Genomic DNA, 26,803 nt, shown 5'->3' on the forward strand with positions numbered 1-26,803 from the left:
CGCGGGAAGCACTATAATGTTTCTCGCGTGTAAAATGGGCCCAGAGCGTTTGGAGAACTGTTGGCGGGTTGTCGAGCGAAGCGGTAGAAGGAGGTGTAAATACTGTACTACAATGACAGAATCAAAAGAAGCAATTGTTTCCAATACACAACTCATTTTCTTGTTAAAATTGGACATGGACGCTTGGGATTGTTCGCTATGTATGCTGGCTGGGTCTGCTTCACTATATCCAAAATATTCTCGAAACCAGCGTTGGCTACTCAACCGCCGCTTTGTCCGGCTTCCCGTAGACGTTCAGAGGCTGCCGCCGGCTTTCCACCGCGATCGAGCTGCTCTTCTTCCATTCGCCTGTCCACCTCGAACCGTCCATCTTTGGCCCAGTAGCCCGGCTTTTCGGTGCCGTTGACGCAGCCTTCCGTAATGAGAACATACGGCATCGGTGCGTCGAACATGGGCTCACCCAGGATGCGCTCCATTTCCATCTTCAGCCCGCGGGCGCCCGTACCAGATTGGGAGGCCCTATCCGCGATAGCATAGAGGGCCTTCTCAGTGAAGTATAGACGGGACGGGTACGTCTCAAAGAGCGCCGTATACTGCGCCACGAGACTGTTGCGTGGCTCCGTTAGAATCCGGAACAGGTCTTCCTTTGACAGTGGGCTCAGGGCGCAGATGTTGTGTAAACGTCCGATTAGTTCGGGAATGAATCCGAATTTTTGCAGGTCGGCAGGCGTGGCTAGGTCCATAGGCGTAAATTTCGAAACAGAGTCATGATGGGCCAAGTGTTCGTATAGTTCGGGGGGTAGAGCCTGTTGCTCGCCAGAGAGCGTGGTGCGCCCCTTGACTTCGCCACCAAATCCCATAGTCGGCTTGGCGACCCTTTGGATGACACTCTTATCTAGTCCGACGAAAGCACCGCAGAAGACGAAGAGGATGTTGGTGGTGTCAATGGTATATTGGTCCACTTTGGCGGCGGGCGGTGCGGCCTGAGCTGTGCTGCTGGATGAGCCACTCGCGTTATAATTCGTCGTAATCGGCGGTGCGGATCGGGAAGAGCGGTTGTCTTTCACGTTGATCGTCACTTTGGTGCCTTCCACCAGCTTTAGCAGGGCCTGCTGAACGCCCTCACCGCCGACATCACGGCCGGTCGAAGTTTCCCGTCTGGCAAGTTTATCGAATTCGTCAAGTACAATTATGCCGTGCTCCGTAGCTTTGATATCGTAGTTTGCTTCTATTAGAAGCCTTTCAACGCACGTCTCAACATCTTGACCAATATAGCCAGCTTGCGTTAAAGAGTTGCAATCGCAGATGGAGAACGGGACTTGGAGCTTCTTGCTCAGAGTTCTGCCCTCATTAGCCACCATACCCGAAAAGTCAAAGCTGGGTATCACATACTCGAGAATATATGTTTTTCCTACTCCAGTCGGCCCGATCAAGAGCAGGTTGCTCTTGTCAATTTTGACGGGCTCATCGGCGGCTTGGTCCTCAGGTATGTACAAGTGGTCCAAAGAGGGGGTTTCGGATCTGTCGCTTTCGTAGAGCTCTCGAACAGACTCCGTGTGGCCAGGAAACTCGTCTATATAAGTTAGAGCCACTCGCTTTGAAGAAAACACTGCAAATCCATACCATCAACTGGATGAGCTTCCCGCCGTTTCTGGTGTAACTCTCGATCTCTGGCGAACCGTTGTCGCATGGATTTTTCTCGCAGATTTTGCTCTTCGTGTTCGTGCTGATGCCGCCGCCGAAGATTCTGGTAGTGATTGAAAATAGTAGAGCAGATGGTTTTCTTTGCACGGTCCTGGCCGACGACGTAGTTGTCTACGCGTCTCTTGAGGTCGCGCGGGTAGAATTGGGGTACGCCAAATCGTCGTTTGTTAAACATGGGTCCACGGCCAGATTCTTCTGTAGGATCATAGGTACCAGTGAAGCCAGAGTTCATGTCCGCCTGCCTGCTAGCAAGCGCCGAACTGGTGGTTGACAGGCACCGGGCGCAGCCTTGGTACGAGACCAGCCGCCGAGAACGTCGGCAGCCCAGAGCTACCGGGTATATTGTATGTGGGGGTCGAAACATATTGTCATGTAGTCGTTAATAATATTGGCGCTTGGGGTTCTATCGATTCGTGGATGTAGGGGCCGTTGGGTGGCCTCCTCATAGGAGGCGGAGGCTACCGATGGTGTCACAAGGGCCACTAGGCGTGGTAAGCAGGCGGTAGAGAAACCCTGGAATACTTCAGTAAATTAGGGGCATGACAGTAATTGATAGGCGAAGGTTGGTCGTTCGTTTGGTGGCGCCAATACATCAGCAGTTCCTGGTAGGGTGTGTGTTGAATGACGGTGGGAGGTTCTTACCGTTGTGTCGCCGATCTCGCATCCGTCACGAGCTCCGAGCTCACTCGGTGGAAAGTGGAATGCGGGGGGAGCAGTCCACTCCCAGTTGGTGCCACTGAAAAATGCCAATGGAGCACCATTATCCTCGTAGCAATGGCAAGCGCCGACGTGATTCGCATCTCAAAGAGCATTACAAAGTCAAAGAATTTTTACATTTTCGTGTTTGAGCGATTCAAAAGCATCAAACCTCGCGCTATCACAACCCACCCGCTGCAGTTTTTAGCTTTACCTACATATGTAGATTTGTAGACGCCCCCTACCTATGTAGACATCCTTGTGTCTGCCGTTGACTGGCGGCGAGCGCACTCTCCGAGTCCTATCTGTAATGCAATCGTCTTTTGTATTACCTGGAATTTCTACGCAGCTGAAGGCACCTCAAATCAAACCACAGTCCCTTTCACATAGCTTGGAGCACTGTGTCACTGTTCACACTCAAGCACTGTCCGATGAGAATCCGTTGGACACGTTGATATCTACCCAGTTACAAGTACCTAGTTACCAGCTGTGTAAGTAGCCTTACCTGGATTAGCGACGCCACTGATGCGAGATGGGCCGAATAGACAGGGTGCTAATTTGCCACTACAAGACAAGTCGATTTGTTGAGCGATTAGATAGATTCCTATGAAAGCGCTGTGACTGTGGCTAACTGTGGCTACATAGTACTAACGAGGTACCTACAAACGCCTCGTACGAGCTACTCCCAACGCAGTACCTGCCTGGGTAGCTAGTTGCCCAGGTGAAAGCTCCCTAGCGTTCAACCCCAGAGGAATTGCCCCTCGTCCAGAATCTTGTTTCTTTGCCTGTCGACCAAGAAAAAACTCAAAGTAGCTCAATTCAGCTTTGCTTCAGAGAGTTTTGCATTCTTCAACCATTCTCCTGAATTCGAAGTCAATTCCATCGAACAACCGCTTCCCCCGCAGCGCTGATATTGCCTTTTGCTACCCCACGTCATTAATACGTTAGCTACCTTGCAAGCTAACTGGAGCATCGCTCACCACTCCTTGCAGCTATCATGGCAACGACTGCTGCGGCTTCTGAAATACCGGCGGATGCCACTGGTTCGTTCTTCCCAAATTCATCACTGGCTGCGCTGACACGTTTTAGGCGTTTTCAAGCTGGACCCATGGCTGGAGCCATTCAGCGATGCCCTCACACGTCGCTGTGGCAAAGCACGGGAATGGATCAAGAAGATCGAGGAGTCTGAGGGTGGCATGGATAGCTATACCAAGGTACGCTATGTACAACGCTCACGGCTACATTCCAACAGCTCACCGAAGCTTAGGGATTTGACAAATTTGGATTCAATGTTCTCTCCAATGGCGATATTCGCTACAAAGAGTGGGCGCCCAACGCGGTCGAAGCATATTTGATCGGTGAATTTAGTAAGCTGTTGTCGAAACAGGTGGCGACCGCGCAAATTAACCCGGTCAATAGATGATTGGAATCAAACCTCGCATCCTATGTCAAAGGATGCCTTTGGCTCATTCTCCATTGTTGTGCCCTCGAAAGCTGGTCAGCCTGCTATTCCACACAACTCCAAAGTCAAGGTTTGTTGGCAAGCAATACAGCTCTCACCGCAACCAAAGTCTGACAGAGGTTGCAGATTTCTTTGATTTTGCCAAGCGGTGAACGCGTGGATAGAATTCCCGCCTGGATCAAGTATGTCACCCAAGACTTGAGCGTGTCGCCTGTGTATGATGCTCGGTTTTGGAATCCGCCCGCTTCAGAGAAGTACCAGTTCAAGCACCCACGTCCGAAGAAGCCTGAGAGTGTACGCGTTTACGAAGCCCATGTTGGTATTTCGACGCCCGAGCAACGCGTTGCCACTTACAAAGAGTTCACTCGGGACATGCTGCCCAGAATCAAGGACCTCGGCTACAACGTCATCCAGCTCATGGCCATCATGGAACATGCTTACTATGCCAGCTTTGGTTACCAGATCAACAATTTCTTCGCAGCCAGCAGTCGTTATGGCCCGCCTGACGATCTTAAAGAGCTCATTGACACAGCGCATAGTATGGGCATCGTCGTCCTGCTTGACGTTGTGCACAGTCATGCGTCGAAGAATGTCTTGGATGGCCTCAACAATTTCGACGGAACTGACCATCAATACTTCCATGGCGGAGGTAAAGGCAATCACGACCAATGGGACAGTCGGCTGTTCAACTATGCTCACCACGAAGTCATGCGTTTCTTGCTGAGTAACCTTCGCTTCTGGATGGACGAATACCACTTTGATGGTTTCCGATTTGACGGAGTCACTAGTATGCTGTACATCCACCACGGCATTGGGGCGTAAGTTTTGCTTCTATCTGCTGTTGCCGGTAAGCTAATAATTACAGCGGCTTCTCCGGGGGCTACCATGAATATTTTGGCTCAGATGTCGACGAAGAGGCTGTCACCTACATGATGGTCGCCAACCAAATGCTTCACTCATTCTACCCAGATTGCATCACTATCGCTGAAGATGTATCTGGGATGCCGGCTCTCTGTGTCCCCGTGGGGCTTGGCGGTGTTGGGTTTGACTACCGCTTGGCCATGGCGGTTCCCGATATGTGGATTAAAATTTTGAAGGAACTGCAAGATGAGGAGTGGGATATTGGCAACATATGCTTCACTTTGACAAATCGACGACATGGCGAAAAGACAATTGCATACTGCGAGAGCCACGACCAAGCGTGAGTAACCGTTGCCTTGCTCTAATGACGCAGCTAACACGGGGTAGCCTCGTCGGTGACAAGACCTTGATGATGCATTTGTGCGACGCGGAGATGTATAAGAACATGTCTGTTCTGTCGCCACTGACTCCAACTATCGATCGTGGTATCGCTCTGCACAAATTGATCAGGCTGCTCACTCACAGCTTGGGTGGTGAGGGATACCTGAATTTTGAGGGCAACGAATTTGGACATCCGGAATGGCTCGACTTCCCTCGCGAGGGAAATAACAATTCCTTTTGGTACGCCCGGCGCCAGCTTAACCTTACTGAAGATTATCTCCTGCGTTATCCATTCCTGAACAGATTTGATGGCTTGATGAACCAATGCGAATCAAAGTATGGATGGCTCCATGCCCCCCAGGCATACATCTCCCTGAAGCATGAAGGAGACAAGGTGATTGTTTTTGAAAGAGCCGGGCTTGTCTTTGTTTTCAATTTCCACCCGAACAACAGTTTCAGTGACTATCGAATCGGGGTCGACGAAGCCGGAACCTACAAGGTTGTCCTGCAGACTGACAGCAAAGACGTTGGTGGCCATAGCAGAATTGATGAAAGCGTCCGCTTCTTCACTACTCCAATGGAGTGGAACGGACGGAAGAACTGGACGCAGGTTTACATCCCGTCCAGAACTGCTCTAGTAAGTCCTCATAGTTCCGGGTGGTGGTATGTGAGCTAATTCTTGTAGATCCTGGCGCGCGAGGATGCCGCTGCCCAGTAATTTTGAGTCCCTGATTTCGGGTTACCAAGTTGAAAGCCTGAGAAGCTACAAATGAGACCAAATTTTACGCAAGCAATGAAATAACGCAGTGTTTTATTGACAGTTGAAAATTGCCTACCTATATATCCCCCTGGCAAGGGGCGCTAGCCAAAGCCTGTTTCCTCAGGCACCACAAGGCCAGGAACGAGGAGTCGGGGACGTGGTCGTTATGGTCGGAATTCCCTAAATTCGCCGAGATTTCGGATTCGCACTGTATACTTTCAACTTTGGTAGCCAGCCCACAGAGCTTTATGTACCTCGGATTACGTCTTGATTTGCGCGAATGCTGTAAATTCAGTCGCAACAGCCTCAATTCGTATACTAAATTAGCCAATTGAAACTGATTTGCCTTTATGCTGAGATTTGAAGTGATCTGACGTTCCTCAAGGGACCAACTCGGTTTTTGAAGAACAGGGAATTCCCGGAGGCTGGCGACTACAACTTTCTGACACTGTCAGGGGAAACTACACATAATTTCTGTCTAGCGCAGCACGTGACTTGTGAGAAAGCTCTAACCGATGAAGTCCTCAGTCCCGGAGCAAAACTGCTCACTCTGCAAAAGTTCTCCCCAGGTTCAACCAATCTCTCTCCACTCACATCACTGATCGCTCTCTGTCATCTGGCAAGATGTTCAAGAGGTACGTTAAAAGTATTGGAGCCATTTTTACCGGCTCAATTGCGCCTGTTGCGCCAATTGGGACGACGATGCTGACCGACCTCCTCGTGTAGCGGCATTTCCTCCTTCGCCCGCGCTGCCCGCCCGTCCTTCGCGGCGGCGGCTCCTCGCCGTGCCATCCGACCTGCTTTCGTCCGATTCCCCCTCAACAGCAGATTCGCGAGCACTGCTGGTGTCGGTGATGGCAAGATTTACCAGGTGAGAACCGGTCGTGTCCACGAAGGCCGTGCGCTGGGCTAACCACAACAAACAGGTCATTGGTGCCGTCGTCGACGGTTAGTTTTCGAGCCCCGATAGCGATGAGCTGCCATTGCACTCTCGTCGATGCGAATTTTCAAATACTGACGGCCGATTTAGTCAAGTTCGACACCGCCAAGCTTCCCCCTATTCTGAACGCCCTGGAAACTCAGAACAACGGCCAGAAGCTCGTCCTGGAAGTCGCTGTACGTGCGCTAATAATGCAGCAGACTTGGAACTTTGCAACTAACTAGTTTCTTTAGCAACACTTGGGTGAGAATGTCGTTCGCTGCATTGCCATGGACGGTAAGTCATTTTAGCACCCTGTTACTATGGAGGAAGCTTTTGCTGACAGGGGACACACAGGTACTGAGGGTCTCGTCCGTGGCGCCAAGGCTGCCGACACTGGTGCCCCCATCACCATTCCCGTCGGCCCTGCCACTCTCGGTCGTATTATCAACGTCACTGGTGACCCCATTGACGAGCGTGGTCCTATCAAGACTGACAAGTTCCTGCCTATCCACACCGAGCCTCCTGAGTTCGTCGACCAGTCGACTTCCGCTGAGATTCTGATCACTGGTATCAAGGTCGTCGATCTGCTTGCCCCCTACGCCCGTGGTGGTAAGATTGGTCTGTTCGGTGGTGCTGGTGTCGGCAAGACTGTCTTCATTCAGGAGCTTATCAACAACATCGCCAAGGCTCACGGTGGTTACTCCGTCTTCACTGGTGTCGGTGAGCGTACCCGTGAGGGTAACGATCTGTACCACGAAATGCAGGAAACCTCCGTCATTCAGCTCGATGGCGAGTCCAAGGTCGCTCTGGTGTTCGGTCAGATGAACGAGCCTCCCGGTGCCCGTGCCCGTGTCGCCCTGACTGGTCTTACAATTGCCGAGTACTTCCGTGATCAGGAAGGCCAGGACGTGCTGCTCTTCATTGACAACATTTTCCGTTTCACCCAGGCCGGTTCCGAAGTGTCCGCTCTTCTCGGTCGTATTCCCTCCGCTGTCGGTTACCAGCCTACCCTCGCTGTCGACATGGGTGGTATGCAGGAGCGCATTACCACCACCAAGAAGGGCTCTATTACCTCCGTCCAGGCCGTTTACGTCCCTGCTGACGATTTGACCGATCCCGCCCCTGCCACCACCTTCGCCCATTTGGACGCCACCACTGTCTTGTCGCGTGGTATCTCCGAGCTGGGTATCTACCCCGCTGTCGACCCTCTCGACTCTACCTCGCGTATGCTCGACCCCCGTATTGTCGGCCAGGAGCACTACGACACTGCCACCCGTGTCCAGCAGATTCTGCAGGAGTACAAGGGTCTCCAGGATATCATTGCCATTCTGGGTATGGACGAACTTTCTGAGGCCGATAAGCTCACTGTTGAGCGTGCCCGTAAGATCCAGCGTTTCCTGAGCCAGCCTTTCACGGTTGCCCAGGTCTTCACTGGTATCGAGGGTGTTCTCGTCGACCTTAAGGACACGATTGCCTCGTTCAAGGCTATCCTGAGCGGTGAGGGTGACAACCTTCCCGAGGGTGCTTTCTACATGGTTGGTGATCTCGCCTCCGCCAGAGCGAAGGGTGAGAAGATTCTGGCCGATCTGGAGAAGAACTAAGGAGCGGCCTTTGCTATAATAATATCAGAGGTGTAGAAGACGGGCCTGTGTATAGATCAGAGGAACGGAAGCCAGCGCGGTTTCTTCTAAAGCTCCTTTAAGTAGTCTCTTTTGTGGGCTGTGTACCAAGAAATCAACAAAAATTCCTCTTGTATTGAATGGAGTTTCCTTTGTTAACATATATCTCTTTCCTATGCCTTGAACTTGTGTCCTTTGCAATTGTGAATGGCCTGAAATTAATGGAGTTAGAAGTAGCAAAGTAACGTGGATGTGCTATGAGAAGTATCTGTGTTGTTGACAGCTAATAGGAAAAGGCTTCTTTTTCTTCATGTCTCTCATCACAGCAGTGTTAGCCATGCCTAGTCAGCAGCGTTGTCCGGACCTTGAGGCACTGTGGCTCGTCCTCTATCAACATAGATGTCCCGGGTCTCGAAGTGCAGCATTTCCTCTGGCGTGAGTACTCTTGCTGGCTCATGCTCCCAGGTTTCGTCATCTAAAAGCAAGCGTCCAATTCGGTCAATGTCGTCAGTTTCCATCGCAGCTGCTGGAACTTCGAGATATTGCAGTTTCTGGGAACAAAGAAATGCAACCAAATCCCCGATGGATCTCTGTCCAACATTCTCCGTCCACCATACCCGAGTCGTAAGCTTCAGAAACACGGCATAATGTGCCACGATGACTAAAGCTTTCCAACGCCGCTCCAGCGCAAGCTGCACAAACTCTCTGGGGAGAAATGTGATCCATGTTATGATTCGTAATGTCATTTCTGGACTAAGCCCAGTTTTCAAATAGTGATATAGCGCACCGAGACAGCGTAATGCTTCGCGGTAGACGGCATGATTGTCGGGATCATCTGGATCCAGGTCCACCATGATCTGGAGCACCTCAGGAATGTTGTCCTTTGACGCATCGAGGTTGAGTGGCGGCCGGTAAAACAAACTCGAGAGCCCGCATCGAATAAGACCAGGGATTGTGATGCGCTCCATCATGATGCCGATTCCGCACCATATTTTCATCCAGTTGAGGATGAAGAGGTTCGCTCCAAAACGCTCGTCCCTGAATTGTTCCGAAGATATGGCCGTCATGAGAAGTGATGCTACCACTAGATGTGGGAAGGTCTTCGGGTCGGCCACTTCCATATCGGTCAAGATCTGCGACGTGGAAGCATTGATGTACTCGTGGGCCAACAGCGATATTAAGGCAGGGTCGCCAGCAATTTTCTTCCGCTTTATATGGAGAGCTGATAACGCCAAGATGCAATTCATGAGAGAAACCGACTGGAAGCTGTAGTTGAGAGCGATTTCTTCCAGAATGCCGTCAGTGTACCGCCGGCTGGCGGGGTCAGCGTTGAACGACATGCTGGTGTGCAACTGAAAATGCTGTAAAAGGTGCCCGTGGGTTTCGATACTCGAAAATTGCGGCGTGTAGAATGAGTATAGTCCCAGTTGAGTTCCGCGCAGACACATTTCCCTTGACCACAGCAACTTGTCCAATAGCTCACAAAGGTTATGTATCCGACTCTGTGAGATGGCGTTGTTTTCTTTTGTATCGGGGCATACTTCCTGGGTCTGGAAGTGCTCCAGATAGTGGGAGACAATGCGTTCAAAGGCTAGTATATCCGAAAACTGCTTCCATTTCTGAGCTTCTGTGAGGTTCTGGAACTTGGACGGCCGGTAAAGTCGTTGGAGGAGTGAGAGAGCTGGCAACAAAGGCCTTGATGGCAGTGGGCGTTGCTGGGATGGCGTAGGGGGTGAAACTGGCCCTGTTGGCGTTTGGAGCGGGTATGGATCTCTTTGTGGCTCTTTGAGCTGGGTATGGAATAGGAAGAGTGGATGAGATTGTGGAGGGGATGATGCCTGGGGCTGGAGAAGCATATGCTGTCGAGATGGTCGCGGTTGTTGGACTCTTGAAGATGTCACCTGGCGGTACTGGCAGTCTTCTCTTCTGTTCAAACAAGCGCTGCAGCTGGGCTTTCCTTCATTGCACTTGACTTTGCGCTTTTTGCAGTTTAAGCAGCCGGACCTTGCCTTCTTGTGCGGCCGCTTACAGTGGTACGGTTTGGCAGTCACTGGAGGCGAGCCATCTGGCGACGTCGACGACATTGCGTGGGCTTCGCTGATTAGCGGGGGTGGCTGGTAAGGGTACGATGATTGGGGAACCAAGGAAGGTGTTTATTTATCGTGCGTGCGATTCCACACTGGCTGGTAATTCTGAGCTCGATGCTCGGCCTGGTGCTCATGCGAGTTCGCGACGTCTTGAATGATAGGAGACGTGGCACTGTCAGAAGCTGTATTGGTTTTGCTCTTCTGAAATTCCAGCGCATGGTTGGACGACATGAGATCGGCGCAGCAATGACGGCAGAGCTGGGTGCTGACGACGAGGCTCAGCCATCTATCACGAAAGGTAACGCCCGGCAACTCTTGTAGCGCCTGCTGGCCGTATTCACTAGCCCAACCTGGCCAAGTTACGGATACTTTTGATGGTAGCAACCTTGAACGTGCTGGTAGAACGGAAACGGTGGGCCGTACCTTGTTGTATATAACGCCCACATATATTGTCTCTTGGCGAAATTGAACCCAATCTACCCGGGAGGATTTTATGGCTATCCGTGCAGTGGATGCCAGTGCGTGCCGTATGAGGCTGAGGCTACACTCAGCAGCTTGTCAGTTTCCCCAGGAGCTCGCTATCAACGTCGTCGAGTTAGTGGGTTGGCAGACTATGTACCTGTATCGCTGGAAATAGGACGATATGTCCACAACGCCGAAGGTTAGCGTCTAGAGATGGTCAGCGTAAAAGGCTAGAGAAACCTAACACCATTCATCGGCTGAGCATAAAATAACAACGAGCAAACTCATAAGTTTTAGCCGTAAAATATCCAGCAAAATAGTGCTGAAATTATTTTGCGCCCACCACGCGCACAGGAGTATTCGTAGGCAACACCTGAGTGCAGTTCATTGTTTTATTCGCCCACGCCATCAAACATCAGATGATCTCGCTCACGTAATCCACACTGTGCCAACAGAAATTATCAGATCTGCTTGGCCAGGCAACTCTGACCGCCGTTAAGACTGGCTGGTACGCTTCCGTCACCCGCAAACCAATCAATTCAGCCGTACTGCATACAGGTTCGCGAGTATTATTTATATAATCACAACGCGACCTGCGCTGGTGGCGGCTCACCGCTCGGATGCACTTCCCGTCGTTACGAGCCATCCCGACGACTGCTGTTCTCGCCGCAGGAGCGCAGAGAGGCTGCGCGCCGCACCGTCAATTCCATGCGTCAGCCCGCCGATGCAGTGGCCTTGGCAACGGTGGCCGTCCATCCGAAGAGTCAACGACCGAACAGGACGGCGAGGCGGAGGCGCAGGGCACAGGAGAAGCCTCTGGCGGACGATCGCGGTCGGCTCTAGCGAGCTCACTGAGAACTCGACAAACTCGTCGCAAGCCCGCGTCTGCTCTACCCCCGGTCGAGCTGCCGAGTAGCTTCCTCGAACATAATATCACGATATACGACGAAGCAAAGCAACCCAGGCTTCCGCCCGCGCTGGCAGAAGATACCAAGCGCGAAAAAATATCTCGCCTGTTTCTCGCCCCAAATAGCGATACCCACGCATCGAACGAAGCTATTGAAAACTATTTCGAAACGGCCGTCGAGAAACTGCTCCTTCGAAACTGCGAATTAGCCACCGACTTTACACAATGCCAAACGGAGGAGGACAAGGCCAGATGGGAGTCCCCTGACACCATTGCCAGAGTCGTCAGAATATGGGATATGATACTGGACGCCTCGTGGCATCTGACTGATGCTCTGTATCCTGCCCGCCAAGCAGAGTATGTCTATAAGAAGCGGCCATTTTGGTGGTGGCACGTCCACAAAGACTTTGACCATCGAAGCAATGGCTTTCGCGACCAATTTGTCTCCCTCGGGGTGTCACTTGACCACCACCTGACTGCTGGAGAGCATCTTGATGTACCTCTGTCCCACGCGCTCGCTAGTTTCCATGTAGATACCTTTGTGGCCATACAAAGCTCTGTCGCGCGCGAACTGAATGCGAAACCACCCTCAAATTTCGACGCCAAGACTGGCAAGCGCCCCCTCAACATCCTATCGCTCTCAGGCTACGGTGGCAAGGCTGTTGCGCAATCGATTGCTGCGCAAATAGCCCATGGGGGCTTCGACCTGGTGCACTTGGACGCTCAGGACTTATCGGTCCTTGTCGGCGAATATCTGGGCCAGCACTGGGCGTATTCCCGTGGCGCAGTGTCCATGATGGGCTTCCGCGCAGCTGAGCTCAGCGGCAGGCTTGCCCAGGATCCGGAGATCACCCTCAGACAGGCATCAGAAGATGATGACATGGACTCGGAATCAGTCTTGAGCGCACGCGTTGCAGCAGCAGGAAATTTGGAGGAAGATCTCCAGAAGCTGAAGCAAGGGGGCTTTGACTGCTTCGGAAAATGGGATGCACTGAAGATTGACAAGATTCTGGATCACATCATTCAATCAGCTCAGAGTAAAGAAACGCCCGGCAATCGGCCGGTGCTCCTCCACCTGCACGACGTCGTTGAGCTGTCTATGACCCTGGAAGGATCATTCATCTTGGCTCGCTTGCGTGCCCTCCTCGATGCTGCTTGGCAAAATGGCACCCAGATTGCTATGTTCGCAACGTCTTCGAGCGAAACTCCCTCGGACGAGTACCAGAACGCCGTTCGTGACCTGGCTTTTGCGGAGTTTGTCGTCAGTCGTCACCTACAGTTGAACGCAGGCAACATGGTCAAGCCTCACAAGAAGACGCAAGGCGAGCTTCCCGCTGACCTGCAGACTACTGATTACTTTTTTGAGAATATTCAAAATATTCGACGCATGATGCATGCTCTTCAGCCAAACAGCCAGATCAGCACAGAACCCGTCGAGGCAACGTTGCTTGAATACTTACGTTCTGCCAATACACACCAGTCAACTTTTCGACGAGGCATTCTGCCGATCCCCGAGGTATATCATCTGGCGCAGGCGTTGAACTCGAATAGCACAGACATTGAGGGCTCCGCTCGCAGCGCGTTCATGGAACGATTCATCATGGGCCCCTTGCGAACACAACCGGGCCAGAAACACCTGGATGAAGAGCCCCATGAACATATCTTCCCGGCTGGTGAAACTCAAGGCTCGAATGAAGACGTCAAGTCGGAAACCAGAGCACCGGCAAAACTGAACGAATACGAGAAACGTATACAATCCGGCTTGATTAACAAAGAAAATTTACGAACTAGCTTCGAAGATATTCACGTGCCTCCCGAGACTATCACAGCCCTCAAGCTCCTCACCTCGCTGGCGCTGGTTCGGCCTGACGCCTTCTCATACGGTATCTTGGCAGCAGACAAGATACCAGGCTGCCTGCTCTATGGTCCTCCCGGAACTGGCAAGACCATGCTCGCAAAAGCGGTTGCTAAGGAGAGTGGTGCGAACATGCTGGAAATCAGTGGCGCCACGATCAATGACAAGTGGGTTGGCGAGAGCGAGAAGCTGATCCGCGCTGTCTTCACACTTGCCAAGAAGTACTCACCTTGCGTCGTCTTCATCGACGAGGCAGACTCGCTGCTGGCAAACCGCAGCATGTTTAGCAACCGACCGTCGCACCGTGAGCATATCAACCAGTTCCTCAAGGAGTGGGATGGCATGGAGGAGACCAACGCCTTCATCATGGTGGCGACCAACCGACCGTTCGACCTGGATGACGCCGTCCTCCGACGCCTCCCGCGTAAGCTCCTAGTCGATCTTCCCCTTCGCGACGACCGCGCTGCCATCCTGAAGTTGCTCCTCCGCGAGGAGACTCTGGACAACTCCGTGTCTATCGACGACTATGCTGAGCGGACGCCGTACTACTCGGGCTCCGACCTGAAGAATGTCTGCGTCGCGGCCGCCATGGCCGCGGTGGAGGAGGAGAACGAAATGGCTGCGCGGCACACGGGCCCTGAGCCGTTTGCGTACCCGGAGCGGCGCACGCTGCGCGCGGAGCACTTTGAGAGCGCCTTGCGCCAGATCCCGGCGAGCATCAGCGAGGACATGGCGTCGCTCAAGATGATTCGCAAGTTTGATGAGGAGTATGGGAATCGCAGGCGGGCGAGGAAGAAGTCGATGGGCTTTGGGATTTTGGAGGAGAAGCTCGTGACGGACGCGAATGAGGCGCGCATTCGGAGGTGAGAGAGGCACAGCGGGAAAGGACACTGAAGAGGATCTGGAATGTACATGACACGGATGCATAAGGAGGGTGGCATTTGCCTTGCCTCTTGTATTTCTATCGACAATGGCTACGCGGCAACTGGCCGTTGCCTGTACAGTAATATAGACGTCAGACATGGTTGGACAGGGCAAGCCACGTAATTGTATGTGAAACGGAATAGAACAAGTCGCTTTATTTTGTGAGAAAAGTGCAGATAATCTAGCCCGGCTCTGGGTAAATTGCCAAGCGAAAGATCAACGATGTTACAACCCCGTACCCTTTCCCGGATTGCACACGTCTGCCTACGCCTCGGTCGATACCTGCACGCCCTCCGCGGCCAGAGCGCGCGCGTAGTCGGCCTGCGCCTTTTGAAGGGCGTCGAGCGTGGGCTGCATCAGGGCCACGACGGCGTCACGGCCGCCGCCGACCATATCGGGCTTCCACCGGATCTTCTTGCCGGTGCGCTCAAAGTGATCGCGGATCTCCTGCTTGGCGCGGCGGACAGCCTCGTCGCGCTCGGTGGCGGCCTCGTCGGCCACGGCGTTGATGCGCGTGGACGAGCGCCGCAGCGACTCGGCGAGGTACTGTAGTTCGCCGGCGCGGTCCGGGTCCCCGGACAGGAAAGCGTCCCAGAACTGGTGCAAGAACTCGACGGTGGTGGCGTGCGTGAGCGCGCAGCGCTCGGCGATGGGCGCGGGCAGACCCATGGGTGTGGTCGTGGTAGTGGTGGCGTCGTTTTCGGAGCCGTTGCCGTACTTTTGCGCGCGCCGCTGGGTGATCCCGTTCAGAACGTCCTTTTCGGCGTCGATGATGGCGCGCCGCGAGCTGCTCGGCTTCTTCCGCGGGGGCTCCTCGTCGTCGCTGTCGCTGCCGTCGTCAAAGTCAATGGCAGCCTGCAGGTTTACGCCAGCCACGAAGTCAATGGCCACGGTGTTAAACGTGCCCTGCATTTTCAGCAGGACGCTGGAGGGGTCCTGCTTTGAAAAGACCTTGGCGTTACTGGACGGCGCGGAGTCGTGCTTTGCGAAGAATTTGTTTTGCTCCTTCACGTTGAGCATGATGCGGCGTTCTTCAGCATCGCCGCGTAGATCCCGCAGCGCCAGCTCCCTGTAGTACTCGGCCCTGTCGTCATTTGGAGTATCCGATGGCGCGACGTTTGCCATGATTTTCTCACTGAGACTGTTTAGTGTCTGCACGATGGGGATGTTCGCCCTGGGCCGCATCTCAACGTCTTTGGCGTTACCGCTCTTGAAACCCCCCTGGTTTTCTTCGTTGGCCTCAATGTCAATGATATGAGGGACGTGCTGGGACATGATTTTGCTTTGCACATTTTGCAAGTTTTCGTTGACATCGTATTTGTCAAAGATGGCGTCGGTGGTATCGTTGTCGGTAACACGCTCTCCCCGCAACTTCTTTGATAACCGACTCAGGAAAAACCTAGACCAAAAGTCGGCTTCCGACAGCTTTGGAACATTTTCATTGTATATACGCTTTACGAGGGGGTGCTGGGCGAAAATCATCTGGACCTGCTCGACGCTGATATTCAGTTTCATTTCACCATCCACTGTTCGCGGTTTGACTGTCGAGAGGACGTTGTAAGGGCCTTTTTTCTGATTTGACTCGATGGCGTGTGCCCGTAGCAGATTTGTTCTGGTAGACCAGAATTGTGAGTTAAAGGCGGCGACAGATATCGACTCCGGCTTTGTGGTGAGGGCGTCCATGTACGTTTCATTGAGGCCCAGGTCCTTCTTCATGAGCGACCGCTGCAGCTCGATGTCGTTCTTCAGCTGCTGGTCGTCAAACCAACGAGCCGAGGACTGCTGTGAGTTGGCGGCACTTGCGAATGCCATTGTTGCCGATGCACTGCCACCAGTACCAGGAGCTCCCTGCGGCGTAGATGAGCCGACTGGGCGTGGGACATTAGGGTCGCTGCCTCGTGCCTCTGAGAGTAGACGGGATAGAACATCTTTGAAGGAAGACGCCTCCTTTTTGGCCTCATCGGTATTGAAATGAAAGAGGTAGGTAACAGGATCACCGCCACTGGGATTCTGCTCGAATATCTTAAGCATAACTTTGGGAGCTCCATCTGGCGTCTGCTGCAAGTCTGGGCGTCTTGATCAGCAATTTTGTACGTTAATTATTGAGACTCGTAGTGTTTACTGGTTATTTTGGAAACAGGTAATGAGACGGTAGGAGGACCACCAGAATTGGGCGTCCATGTCACGCCTTGAAGGTCGGGGGTGATTGTTAGGATGCCATCCTTCTTCTTGTACAGAGTACGGCCAGCTGGAGTCGTCGCCATGGCGGCCTCGAGTGGGCACTGGCTGTGCCCGGCAGAGCCTATGACTCAATGCGCTTCACGGTAAAAGGCATACGCGCATGTGAGCTCATGCAGCAGGGCTGAGGTCTCGTGTGGACGGAAGGATTTCTTTCGGGTGCTTTATGGAGCGGGGAAGCAGGGAGTTCTCCTGCGAGGCGACTGCAGAAAATGGGAGTCTAGTCGCCAAATAGCCTGTTCGAAATACTGCACAAAAAAAATGTCCGCCGCGAGGCGTTGAGGCAAACAATGCACGGTGATGATGAATGAGCATGAGTAGGTAGGTGTTGGCCTGGCACCAGGGCGAATGAAGTGCGTAGATTAGGTGGGACCTGGTGTGGCGCCAAAAAGTGTGGTTGGCAAGCGCTATGAGCAGCCCAGCCAGCTCACCAGCCTCAACAAGTGAAAGTGGCTCATACAACCAAGGTTACAAGTGCAGTATTCGCAAGGCACGGGAAGGCTGGAAAATATCGGCGACCCAGGCTCGTACTCCGCAAATACATGTTCGTACCTAACTACAAATCCGTACACTTATGGACCTCGATTTTTATTACATTTAGGTAACAGGTAGGTGGGTTGGGGGAAATCCCGGAATGAAACGGTAAGCGTGTGAATTCTGGCACTGTATAAATACTGTGAGTAAATACGGAGTCTTCTGCAGAGCTCACAGTATATCACACTGTCTTCGGAAGCCTGTACGAAGTACGGAGGGCCAAGCAAGCTGCCAGAGTCGGCGACTGGCTGGGCTTCGCTGAGCGGCTGACCAGTCGTCTATGGTCATTGGAGGAAGTCGGCTACTGAGAAGTCACTGGAACTGCCGACAGGGGCTATTGCGGCAGCCAAGCAGGCCTCCCGGCGCGTCCGAGACTGGTGTTGTGTTGACAGCGTAGCAGGCGAGGCTGGGCTGGGCCGGGCCCTGCAGCCCCCACGCCCAAGCCCAAGCCCAGGCCTGCAGCCACTGAGGAGCCACTGAGCAGCCACTGAGCAAGCAGCCCAAAGGCCCCCCAGGCCCTCCCCAAACTCCCCAAAAACAGAGGGACGGTGCCTCAGCGCCACAGCGCCACCGAAAATGCCTAGGAAGGGAAGCGCACCAAAAAAAAAAACCGCCCAGTCAACCAGCCAAATGCCCCAAATGCACCAAATGGGCAAGGTAATAAACTCACCCGTGCACCGTCATGCTTTTCGTGGAGCCCCAAATCAACCCGCACCCATGAAACCTCGCATCCCAACTTGGCCGTCGTTGTTAGAGGCTCTTTCTTGCTTCATTCTTCCTCCCTGTGCTTCCTAGCTCTCCCGTCTTCAAGGACTTACTCCGCCATTCTTTTTCCTGATCCTATGATCGCGAGATTGGGATGCCTCTCGTCGTTCGTCTTTGATACTCCTTCCTCCTTTGCCCTACTGTTCAATCCCCAGAAAAAAAAGTCTCCTGAAGCTTCGCGAGGCTTTTCACCACCGCCATGTTGAGAAATTCGCTCTGTAGAGCCAGCTCTCAGCTGCTCCGCGGCGCCCGAGTCTCGCCCGCCGTCTCTTCGCTTTCATCTGCTGCTTGCGCTCGTCCTTCATCATGGAGGGTTGCTGCCGCTCGCCGCTCGCTGGCCATGACGGCTCGTCGCAATTATGCTACGACCGATGCCTCCCACGCCGCCCCCGACCCCAACGATAACTTCCTCACCGGAAGCACTGCCAATTACATTGATGAAATGTACATGGAGTGGAAAAAGGATCCCAAGAACGTCCACGTCTCCTGGCAGATCTACTTCAAGAACATGGAGAGTGGCGACATGCCCATCTCCCAGGCCTTCCAGCCTCCTCCCAATCTTGTGCCCAACATGACTGGCGGTGTTCCTCGTCTCGGTGGTGGCCTCGCCATGGAGGATGGCTCTGATGTCACCAACCACTTGAAGGTTCAGCTCCTTGTCCGGGCCTACCAGGCTCGTGGTCACCACAAGGCCAACATCGACCCTCTTGGCATCAGAAACACGGCCGAAGGTTTCGGTAACATCAAACCTAAGGAGTTGACTCTCGATTTCTACGGCTTCACCGAGAAGGACCTCGATACTGAATACACCCTGGGTCCTGGTATCCTGCCCCGTTTCAAGCGCGATGGTCGCGAGAAGATGACTCTTCGCGAGATTGTCGCTGCCTGCGAAAAGATTTACTCTGGCTCCTATGGTGTCGAGTTCATCCATATCCCCGACCGCGAAAAGTGCGACTGGCTTCGCGAGCGCCTCGAGGTGCCCCAGCCTTTCAAGTTCTCCATTGACGAGAAGCGCCGTATTCTTGACCGACTTATCTGGAGTTCCAGCTTCGAATCCTTCCTCATGACAAAATATCCCAACGACAAGCGTTTCGGTCTCGAAGGTTGCGAGACCCTTGTTCCCGGTATGAAGGCCCTCATCGACCGCAGTGTCGACTACGGCGTCAAGGACATTGTCATCGGTATGCCCCACAGAGGTCGTCTCAACGTTCTTTCCAACGTCGTCCGCAAACCCAACGAGTCCATCTTCAGCGAGTTCGCTGGTACTGATACCGCCGAGGAGGGCTCCGGTGATGTCAAGTACCATCTTGGTATGAACTTCGAGCGTCCCACTCCTTCTGGAAAGCGCGTTCAGCTTTCTCTCGTTGCCAACCCCTCGCACTTGGAGGCCGAGGACCCTGTTGTGCTCGGCAAGACTCGTGCTATCCAGCACTACAACAATGACGAGAAGGCTCATCGCACTGCCATGAGCGTTCTTCTGCACGGTGATGCTGCTTTCGCTGCTCAAGGTATCGTGTACGAGTGTCTGGGATTCCACTCTCTGCCTGCCTTCTCCACTGGTGGTACCGTTCATCTGGTTGTAAACAACCAGATTGGTTTCACCACCGATCCCCGTTTCGCTCGTTCCACTGCCTACTGTACCGATATCGCCAAGGCCATCGACGCTCCCGTCTTCCACGTCAATGCTGATGATGTCGAGGCCGTCAACTTTGTCTGCCAGCTTGCTGCTGACTGGCGCGCCGAGTTCCAGCACGATGTCGTCATCGATCTGATCTGCTACCGCAAGCACGGCCACAACGAGACTGACCAGCCCTCGTTCACCCAACCGCTCATGTACAAGCGCATCAACTCGCAGGTTCCCCAGATCGATGTCTACGTCGACAAGCTGCTGAAGGAGGGCACTTTCACGAAGGAGGATATCGATGAGCACAAGCAGTGGGTCTGGGGCATGCTAGAAGAGAGCTTTGCCAAGTCCAAGGACTACACCCCTACGTCCAAGGAATGGACTACTTCCGCTTGGAACGGCTTCAAGTCTCCCAAGGAGCTGGCCACTGAGATCCTTCCCCACAATCCCACAAACGTTGACCGGAAGACCCTTGAGCACATTGGCGAAGTTATTGGCTCAACCCCCGAGGGCTTCACTGCCCACCGCAACCTGAAGCGTATTCTTAACAACCGTACCAAGTCTGTTGTCGAGGGCAAGAACATTGACTTCCCCACGGCTGAGGCTCTGGCCTTTGGCTCTCTCGTCACCGATGGTTACCACGTCCGTGTCTCTGGCCAGGATGTTGAGCGTGGTACCTTTTCTCAACGTCACGCCGTCTTCCACGACCAAGAAAATGAGGCTACCTATACGCCTCTTCAGCACATTAGCAAAGATCAGGGCAAGTTTGTCATCTCCAACTCGTCCTTGAGTGAGTTTGGTGCCCTCGGTTTCGAGTACGGCTACTCGCTGTCGTCTCCTAACGCCCTTGTAATGTGGGAGGCCCAGTTTGGTGACTTTGCCAACAACGCCCAATGCATCATTGACCAGTTCATCGCCTCTGGCGAAGTCAAGTGGATGCAGCGTAGCGGTCTTGTCATGTCTCTGCCCCACGGTTACGACGGACAGGGACCCGAGCACTCCTCTGCTCGTATTGAGCGTTACCTCCAGCTCTCCAATGAGGACCCCCGAGTTTTCCCTAACGAGGACAAGCTCGCTCGTCAGCACCAGGACTGCAACATGCAGATTGCTTACATGACTACCCCTGCCAACTTGTTCCACGCCCTGCGTCGCCAGATGGAGCGCCAGTTCCGCAAGCGTAAGTCGACACTACTGATTTACTGAACCATGCTAACGATTTATAGCCCTCATCATCTTCTTCTCCAAGTCTCTCCTCCGTCACCCTCTCGCCCGCTCTAGCCTTGAAGAGTTCACTGCTGAGGATGCCGGTTTCCAATGGATCATCCCAGACCCTGAGCACCAGACGGGCACCATCAAGTCTCCTGAGGAGATTGACCGTGTCATTCTCTGCACTGGTCAGGTCTGGGCTGCTCTGCACAAGTACCGTGCTGACAACAAGATTGACAATGTTGCCTTCACCCGCATTGAGCAGCTGAACCCTTTCCCCTGGCAGCAGCTGAAGGAGAACCTCGACATGTACCCCAACGCCAAGACCATCGTTTGGGCTCAGGAGGAGCCGCTGAATGCCGGCGCCTGGAGCTTCACCCAACCCCGCATTGAGACCCTGCTCAACCAGACCAAGTATCACGACCGCAAACACGTCATGTACGCTGGCCGTAACCCTAGCGCGTCTGTTGCTACTGGTCTGAAGCATGTCCATAGCAAGGAAGAGAAGGAGTTGCTCGAGAGAGCCTTTACTGTCAAGCAGGACAAGCTCAAGGGCGAGTAAGGCAATGCCGGTCGGCGTAGCAAGAGGTGGGTGACGGAATGTCGGAATGGGGCAGGCTGGGAATATAGAAGTGGAACGAAGACGGAGTAGAGGAAAAGGGAGCTTCCACTGTTGAATTTTCAGGGGAGGGAGTCATCTCCTTTGTGTACTACACTGTATCATACCCCCTCCCTCGAGGAAAAAGAAAACACTTGTCATTGTACTCAGTGCATGGTACGAGTAGGAGCGGATTAAAAATGGCTCTTAATAATATTGCTTTTTCATGTCTAACGACTTTCGCGTGCGCACCTAGGATAAAGTTTAATGTGCATGCATACTCCTCCTGTATCCTTTACTATACACTGGCATATGTTTTGAACAAAGTAAATAACACCTCCCTATGCTGTTTGTCTATGTCGTTTCTTTCTACTCCTTATCCAGAATGACTTGCCACGGTTGCACAACGCCGTTGTCGCCTGTTGTGATGAGCATTTCCTCCTCGCCTCTCGCGCTGGCGCCGCTGTCGTAACGCTTGCACCAGATGATGTGGTTGACCTCGTACGGCCCGTGAGCGTGTTCCTGCGTGCCAATGATCTTCCACCGCGCGGAGCCTGGAGGCGCTGCTGCAGGAGGTTGCTGCACGGCCAACGGCTCTTCTCCTTCCGGCGGTGCGTCCACCATGGGTTGGTCGGAATCACCAAGGGTTGCTGCGGAAGAAGAGGTCGCCTGCTGCTCCTCGGGGTCTTCTCTATACAGCACGATCTTGCCGTCGCTGCCAGTGCTGGCGATGACACCCGTCTGCGCGCTCCACGCGGCGGCGTAGACGTCACGGTGGTGGGCGGCGGGCAGGACCGCGGTGCACGTCCACTCCTCGCGCAGCGACCTGCGCATGGTGTTGGGAATGCCACCGAGCGCGCTGCGGCCACCACCATCGTGCTCGCCGTCGTTCCCTTCATCACCGTCATCCTCCTTGAGGGTCCAGACGCGGATGGTGGCGTCGGCCGAGCACGACAGCAGCCGCGGGAAGCGGTTGCCTGGTCGCGGGCGCGTCTCCCACTGGACGCCCCAGACGGTCTCGGTGTGGCCCTCGAGGGCGGCGACGCACGCCCACTCGCCGTCGGCGTCCTCGCGCCAGACGCGGACCGTGTTGTCGTAGCTGGCGCTGGCAAGCGCGTCGGCGCCGTACCGCCGGCGGGAGTTGCGGCCGGGCACGTCAGGGCACCAGGCGACGGCCTTGACGTCGCCCTCGTGCTCGTTGAGCACAGCGATGGTCTCCCACTCGTCGTCGGCCTCGGAGGCACCAATGTCCTCCCAGATCCAGACTGACTTGTCGCGCGAGCACGTGGCGAGGTGCGCGCCGGACGGGGAGAAGGCGCAGGACTTGATCTCAGAGTCGTGGCCCTCGAGGACGAGCGTGAACTCCCACTCCCTGTCCTCCCCAGCGTTGGACTTGTCTTCTTCTCCTTCGTCCTCGTCGTTGTCGTGGCTGTTTCGGACGTTGGCGGAGGTGACTTCCCGCTCCAGCGCGGTGGCTCCGTCATCAGCGTCGTCGGCTGCCGGCTGGTCGCCGTCCCAGCGCCAGACGCCGGCCGTGGCGTCAAAGCTGCCAGAGACAAGGCAGAGCCTGTGCGGGGCCAGGTTGGGCTTCCAGGCGGCGGAGCGGACGGAGCGCGTGTGCCCGCCGGTGAGGCTGCTGTGGGCGGCGAGCGTGGCGAGCGAGAAGACGGTGACGCCCTTGCCGTGGACGGTGGCGGCGAGGGGGAGCGTCGGGTGCGCAACCGTCTGCCAGGCGCGTTCGCAGAGGTCGGGCTTGAGGGGCGCGAGGGCTAGGACCCGGGCTGCCGCGCCCGTCGTCGAGGGTCCTGATGTTGGCTGCATCGCGGCCGGGGGGCCTCCAGATGTCGAGTGCGGGGGGTTGGGTGCTTGTGAGGTGGGTGAGAGCGGTCGATTCGGTTCGTAGGAGCGATCGATTATAATCAAGGATTATAAATATGTATTAGCGTATTAAAGAGGCGAGTGAGCGCATTATAGAAAAATAGGTCGGAGGGAAAGACTGTGGGCGTGAAGTGGAAGATGGTGGGAGTTGATGTTTGCCCGCAGTCTGCCCCGCCAAAATTCTGGCACGGTGCTAATAAAGTACCGACTACCTATGTAACTTCATCATCCCCAGTTCCTAAAATGTTGTAGTCATTTACTGGAAGGTACATGAAAATTCCGATAGTATTTTCTCTATGGAGAATAAATTTAAAAGTTCGCTAAAAATCGCTTTTGTTCATATGCTACCTAGTTTCTTCGTGCCTTTGCTGCCACCCACTTGCCCGCCTTGACAAAATCACCACCCACAGGTGTCTTTTCCTCACGAGCTCTCTCCAGCCCGCCCTTCTTGAACCCTCCGGGCATGACCAGCCAGCCAATAAGGTCAAAGATGAGAAAGGCCAGGACAATCGGCTGCAGCACGGAGACACCTTTGCTCTGTGCAATGGCCCCAACCCCGAATGGAATGATGGCCGCGCCGCCGCCGCCGAAGCCGCCTGCGAATCCAATCGCACTGACATGGTACTCGGGTGGGAGCAGCTTGGTAGCTGTCACAATTGCGGCTGGGAAGAGGGGACCGAGGAAGAATCCGAGGAGGATGATGAAGACGAGCGACGCGGCAAAGTTGGGCACAAGCCAGTACAGCAACTGCAAGGCGATGCTGAGGAGCATATACACTGTGATGGCGAGCTTCTCGCCAATGCGTCCGGTGACGAAGCCCAGAATGACACGGCCAAGGGTCAATCCAAGCCAGAACATTGTTACCGACAGGCCGGCCAAGAAGGGTTCCGCGTGACGGACCTTTATCATAAAGGTCGGAATCCAGCCTCCGAGACTGACTTCTACACCGACGTAGCCGAGTAAAAATACAGCCACGACCCAGGTAAGAGGCTGTTTGAGGACATGACGCGTGGTGATGCGCTCCTTGCCGTCACCATCGTACGCCAGCCTTCTGCGGTAGGATGCGCCGTCGTGGGGCCAGAAGGCCAGCAGACCGACGACGAACTCAAAGCAGACCATGCCAATCATGACATAGTAGAAGGTGTACCACGGCAGGCCGCCCTTGGTGACCATGGCGGAGGCGATGAGGGGGCTGATGGTGGCGCCGAGGCCGTACGCACCGTGGATGAGGCCGAGGAGCTCGTTGGCGCGGTGCATATTGCCGACCCAGGCGTTGTATCCGCTGTCCTCGATGCCGTTGCCGTAGCCAGCGACGAGGAGGGCGATGGGCAGCACAGGAAAGGGCGGGTGCAGCGCCATTGGCAGGTAACCAGCGACACGGCAGATGGGCCCGATGAGGGCGACGCCGCGCTGGCCAAAGGTGTAGTGAATCCAGTTATTGGAGAGGGCGGCGGCGACGTAGCCGACGAATGGGACGGCGAAGAGGGTCGACACTTGGGTGTAGTTGACGTTGTAGTATGGTTCAATCTGGGTGGGCTGTTAGGCGAATTGCTGAGGGAGTTTGACATAGGCTTACGTACATATGGAAGAAGTGCCTGGCGGTGAGTATCAGTATGATGACGGGACAGAAAGGTGCATTGAATGATGGGAATAGCGGGACTTACACCTATGCAGGCATCGTTCATGCCCATGATGAAGAGAGCCAGGTTGACAACCAGGAAGCGAGCTGTATTATTGCGCGACCCGTTCCAACGCTCCAGTCCGCCTGAAGAATCAGTATCGTTTCCTGCATCTAATGATTTCTCATCGACGGCATTTTGTGTGATGTTGCCAGAGTCTGCCTTTTCAACGCCTGCGACAGGCGAATGGATTGCATGCAGAGGGGCGGCACGTTTCTCCGTGCATGAGTGATCCATTTTGACAAGTGGAAGAGATCAAGCGGTTCGACGAAGCCGAGATCAATAATCGAGCGTTTGCATGGGAGGAAGAAAGGTGGAAGCCAGCAGCAGGAATTTATGGTGAAGTCCACAGCACTAACCCGACAGCGATGCCAGGGATGCCAGGATGTCGACAGCAGCCTCGGACTTGAACACTGATCAGTTTGTTAAATCCAGGAAAGACAAGACATAAGAATGGGCGAAGGAAGATGCTCCTTATACAAGGGTGGTCCCAGCTCTTGTGAGTACTGGGCCGGGAGGAGGAGCACCGAGCAAACGGGCGCGAGCCCACAACCTTAAAAAGAATTCAAAATTGGGGACTCTCGCATCTTGGGCTGGCTCGGGAGTATAATCGGAGCAGAGGGCGTAAAGGAGGGGGGGGGTTAGTTGGGAGACGAAGGCGAAGGAGTTGCTAGGTCCTTTTTCTTTCTCCTTGACTAATTAGTAATGAGCACGAACTTGATCCCAGCCAGATTCCCAAGCCTGCGGCCCCGGAAGCGGAGGGCGAACCACGGAGGGGAGGATGCCCGCTATGCTGGCGGCTCATCTATGGGGGTCACGCCAACCTGGGGAAATCGAGAATTGGGTATTCCCGATAATGGCAGTAGACTCCAGCACTATTACTAGCTAGTACAACAATGGGCTACAACCCACCGTGCTCGGGTTGAAAGCGACGCGAGGGAGAAGAGCAGCAGATTTGTTGTACATGGCGGAGGGAAGCCTCACCGTCGGCAATTCGGGACGGCGGGCCGAAGGGAAACACAGATCAACAACAACCTCTCCAAAGGGCAGCTGACACTTGCTACATGCTGTCGTCTCCGCATCCAAATGATTCCCACCAACTCCAAGACCTTTTGGCTCTTTCGAGACCCTGGACGTGGCGCTGATCCTTGCTCTGGCTTGCGGCCTCCATGAGTTTGCAGGTCCTGTCGGCCCGACATGCCGCTGAGATTCGTTTATTATATAGACGACATCCTGGGATCTTGGCTTGATTAGATTTGCTTGGCCGTTGCATCCCCCTTCCATGTCTTGGCCGAGCCTTGATGCCCGATTCTCGCACCATGCTCACAGAATGACTGATGAATCGTCATGATGCCCTGATGGGTAGCGTCACCCACACTCACCCACAAGTATATATACATACATACTTCCCCGAACCCCAGCCCCCCATCAAGCACTCAGCTCCAGCCGCTGCAAAAAAGAAGCCCACACATGGCTGCAGTCAAGTTAGTAAAGGACCATGGTCCAGCTTACTGGCCCTCGGAGCGTCCCGCCACCACTGGCTGTGCCACGAGCCTTCTCCCTAATATCAGTATCCCCAACCGGGGCGCAGCACTTTTACTTGTGCGACTTGACTGACGGCTGACCCGGCGGCACCGAATT

The 26,803-nt window shown here is 54.2% G+C and overlaps 9 protein-coding genes across 9 annotated transcripts; 4 read left to right on the forward strand and 5 right to left on the reverse strand.

The window, feature by feature from the left end:
- Window positions 1–260: 260 nt before the first annotated feature.
- ISF_06603 (ATPase, AAA-2) lies at window positions 261–1,936 on the reverse strand (the record flags this gene model as incomplete). The annotated part of the gene is made up of 2 exons (XM_018850207.1): window positions 261–1,573; window positions 1,624–1,936. 2 exons carry the CDS (start codon window positions 1,934–1,936, stop codon window positions 261–263), a joined length of 1,626 nt encoding a protein of 541 aa, XP_018702695.1.
- Window positions 1,937–3,397: 1,461 nt separating this feature from the next.
- Window positions 3,398–5,822, forward strand: ISF_06604 (1,4-alpha-glucan branching enzyme; the record flags this gene model as incomplete). The annotated part of the gene is made up of 8 exons (XM_018850208.1): window positions 3,398–3,443; window positions 3,490–3,614; window positions 3,668–3,767; window positions 3,820–3,932; window positions 3,989–4,680; window positions 4,728–5,063; window positions 5,111–5,741; window positions 5,790–5,822. The coding sequence occupies 8 exons, from the start codon at window positions 3,398–3,400 to the stop codon at window positions 5,820–5,822; spliced, it is 2,076 nt and encodes a 691-aa protein (XP_018702696.1).
- A 666-nt stretch (window positions 5,823–6,488) lies between these two features.
- Window positions 6,489–8,387, forward strand: ISF_06605 (ATP synthase beta chain; the record flags this gene model as incomplete). Its single annotated transcript, XM_018850209.1, has 6 exons — window positions 6,489–6,499; window positions 6,591–6,735; window positions 6,791–6,812; window positions 6,895–6,980; window positions 7,038–7,080; window positions 7,141–8,387. The coding sequence occupies 6 exons, from the start codon at window positions 6,489–6,491 to the stop codon at window positions 8,385–8,387; spliced, it is 1,554 nt and encodes a 517-aa protein (XP_018702697.1).
- Window positions 8,388–8,746: 359 nt separating this feature from the next.
- ISF_06606 (Fungal transcriptional regulatory protein) lies at window positions 8,747–9,745 on the reverse strand (the record flags this gene model as incomplete). Its single annotated transcript, XM_018850210.1, has 2 exons — window positions 8,747–8,880; window positions 9,193–9,745. The coding sequence occupies 2 exons, from the start codon at window positions 9,743–9,745 to the stop codon at window positions 8,747–8,749; spliced, it is 687 nt and encodes a 228-aa protein (XP_018702698.1).
- Window positions 9,746–11,574: 1,829 nt separating this feature from the next.
- On the forward strand, window positions 11,575–14,583 carry ISF_06607 (ATPase, AAA-type, core; the record flags this gene model as incomplete). Its single annotated transcript, XM_018850211.1, has 1 exon — window positions 11,575–14,583. The coding sequence occupies one exon, from the start codon at window positions 11,575–11,577 to the stop codon at window positions 14,581–14,583; it is 3,009 nt and encodes a 1,002-aa protein (XP_018702699.1).
- A 321-nt stretch (window positions 14,584–14,904) lies between these two features.
- ISF_06608 (RNA polymerase II transcription factor) lies at window positions 14,905–16,904 on the reverse strand (the record flags this gene model as incomplete). Its single annotated transcript, XM_018850212.1, has 2 exons — window positions 14,905–16,706; window positions 16,763–16,904. 2 exons carry the CDS (start codon window positions 16,902–16,904, stop codon window positions 14,905–14,907), a joined length of 1,944 nt encoding a protein of 647 aa, XP_018702700.1.
- Window positions 16,905–18,376: 1,472 nt separating this feature from the next.
- On the forward strand, window positions 18,377–21,569 carry ISF_06609 (2-oxoglutarate dehydrogenase E1 component; the record flags this gene model as incomplete). The annotated part of the gene is made up of 2 exons (XM_018850213.1): window positions 18,377–20,978; window positions 21,025–21,569. The coding sequence occupies 2 exons, from the start codon at window positions 18,377–18,379 to the stop codon at window positions 21,567–21,569; spliced, it is 3,147 nt and encodes a 1,048-aa protein (XP_018702701.1).
- Window positions 21,570–21,974: 405 nt separating this feature from the next.
- Window positions 21,975–23,426, reverse strand: ISF_06610 (WD40/YVTN repeat-like-containing domain protein; the record flags this gene model as incomplete). The annotated part of the gene is made up of 1 exon (XM_018850214.1): window positions 21,975–23,426. One exon carries the CDS (start codon window positions 23,424–23,426, stop codon window positions 21,975–21,977), a length of 1,452 nt encoding a protein of 483 aa, XP_018702702.1.
- A 405-nt stretch (window positions 23,427–23,831) lies between these two features.
- Window positions 23,832–25,399, reverse strand: ISF_06611 (Major facilitator superfamily domain, general substrate transporter; the record flags this gene model as incomplete). The annotated part of the gene is made up of 3 exons (XM_018850215.1): window positions 23,832–25,019; window positions 25,064–25,078; window positions 25,148–25,399. 3 exons carry the CDS (start codon window positions 25,397–25,399, stop codon window positions 23,832–23,834), a joined length of 1,455 nt encoding a protein of 484 aa, XP_018702703.1.
- Between the last annotated feature and the right edge of the window lie 1,404 nt (window positions 25,400–26,803).

Source organism: Cordyceps fumosorosea, assembly GCF_001636725.1.
Source record: "Cordyceps fumosorosea ARSEF 2679 chromosome Unknown scaffold_17, whole genome shotgun sequence".
In the NCBI taxonomy this organism is placed as follows: domain Eukaryota; kingdom Fungi; phylum Ascomycota; class Sordariomycetes; order Hypocreales; family Cordycipitaceae; genus Cordyceps; species Cordyceps fumosorosea.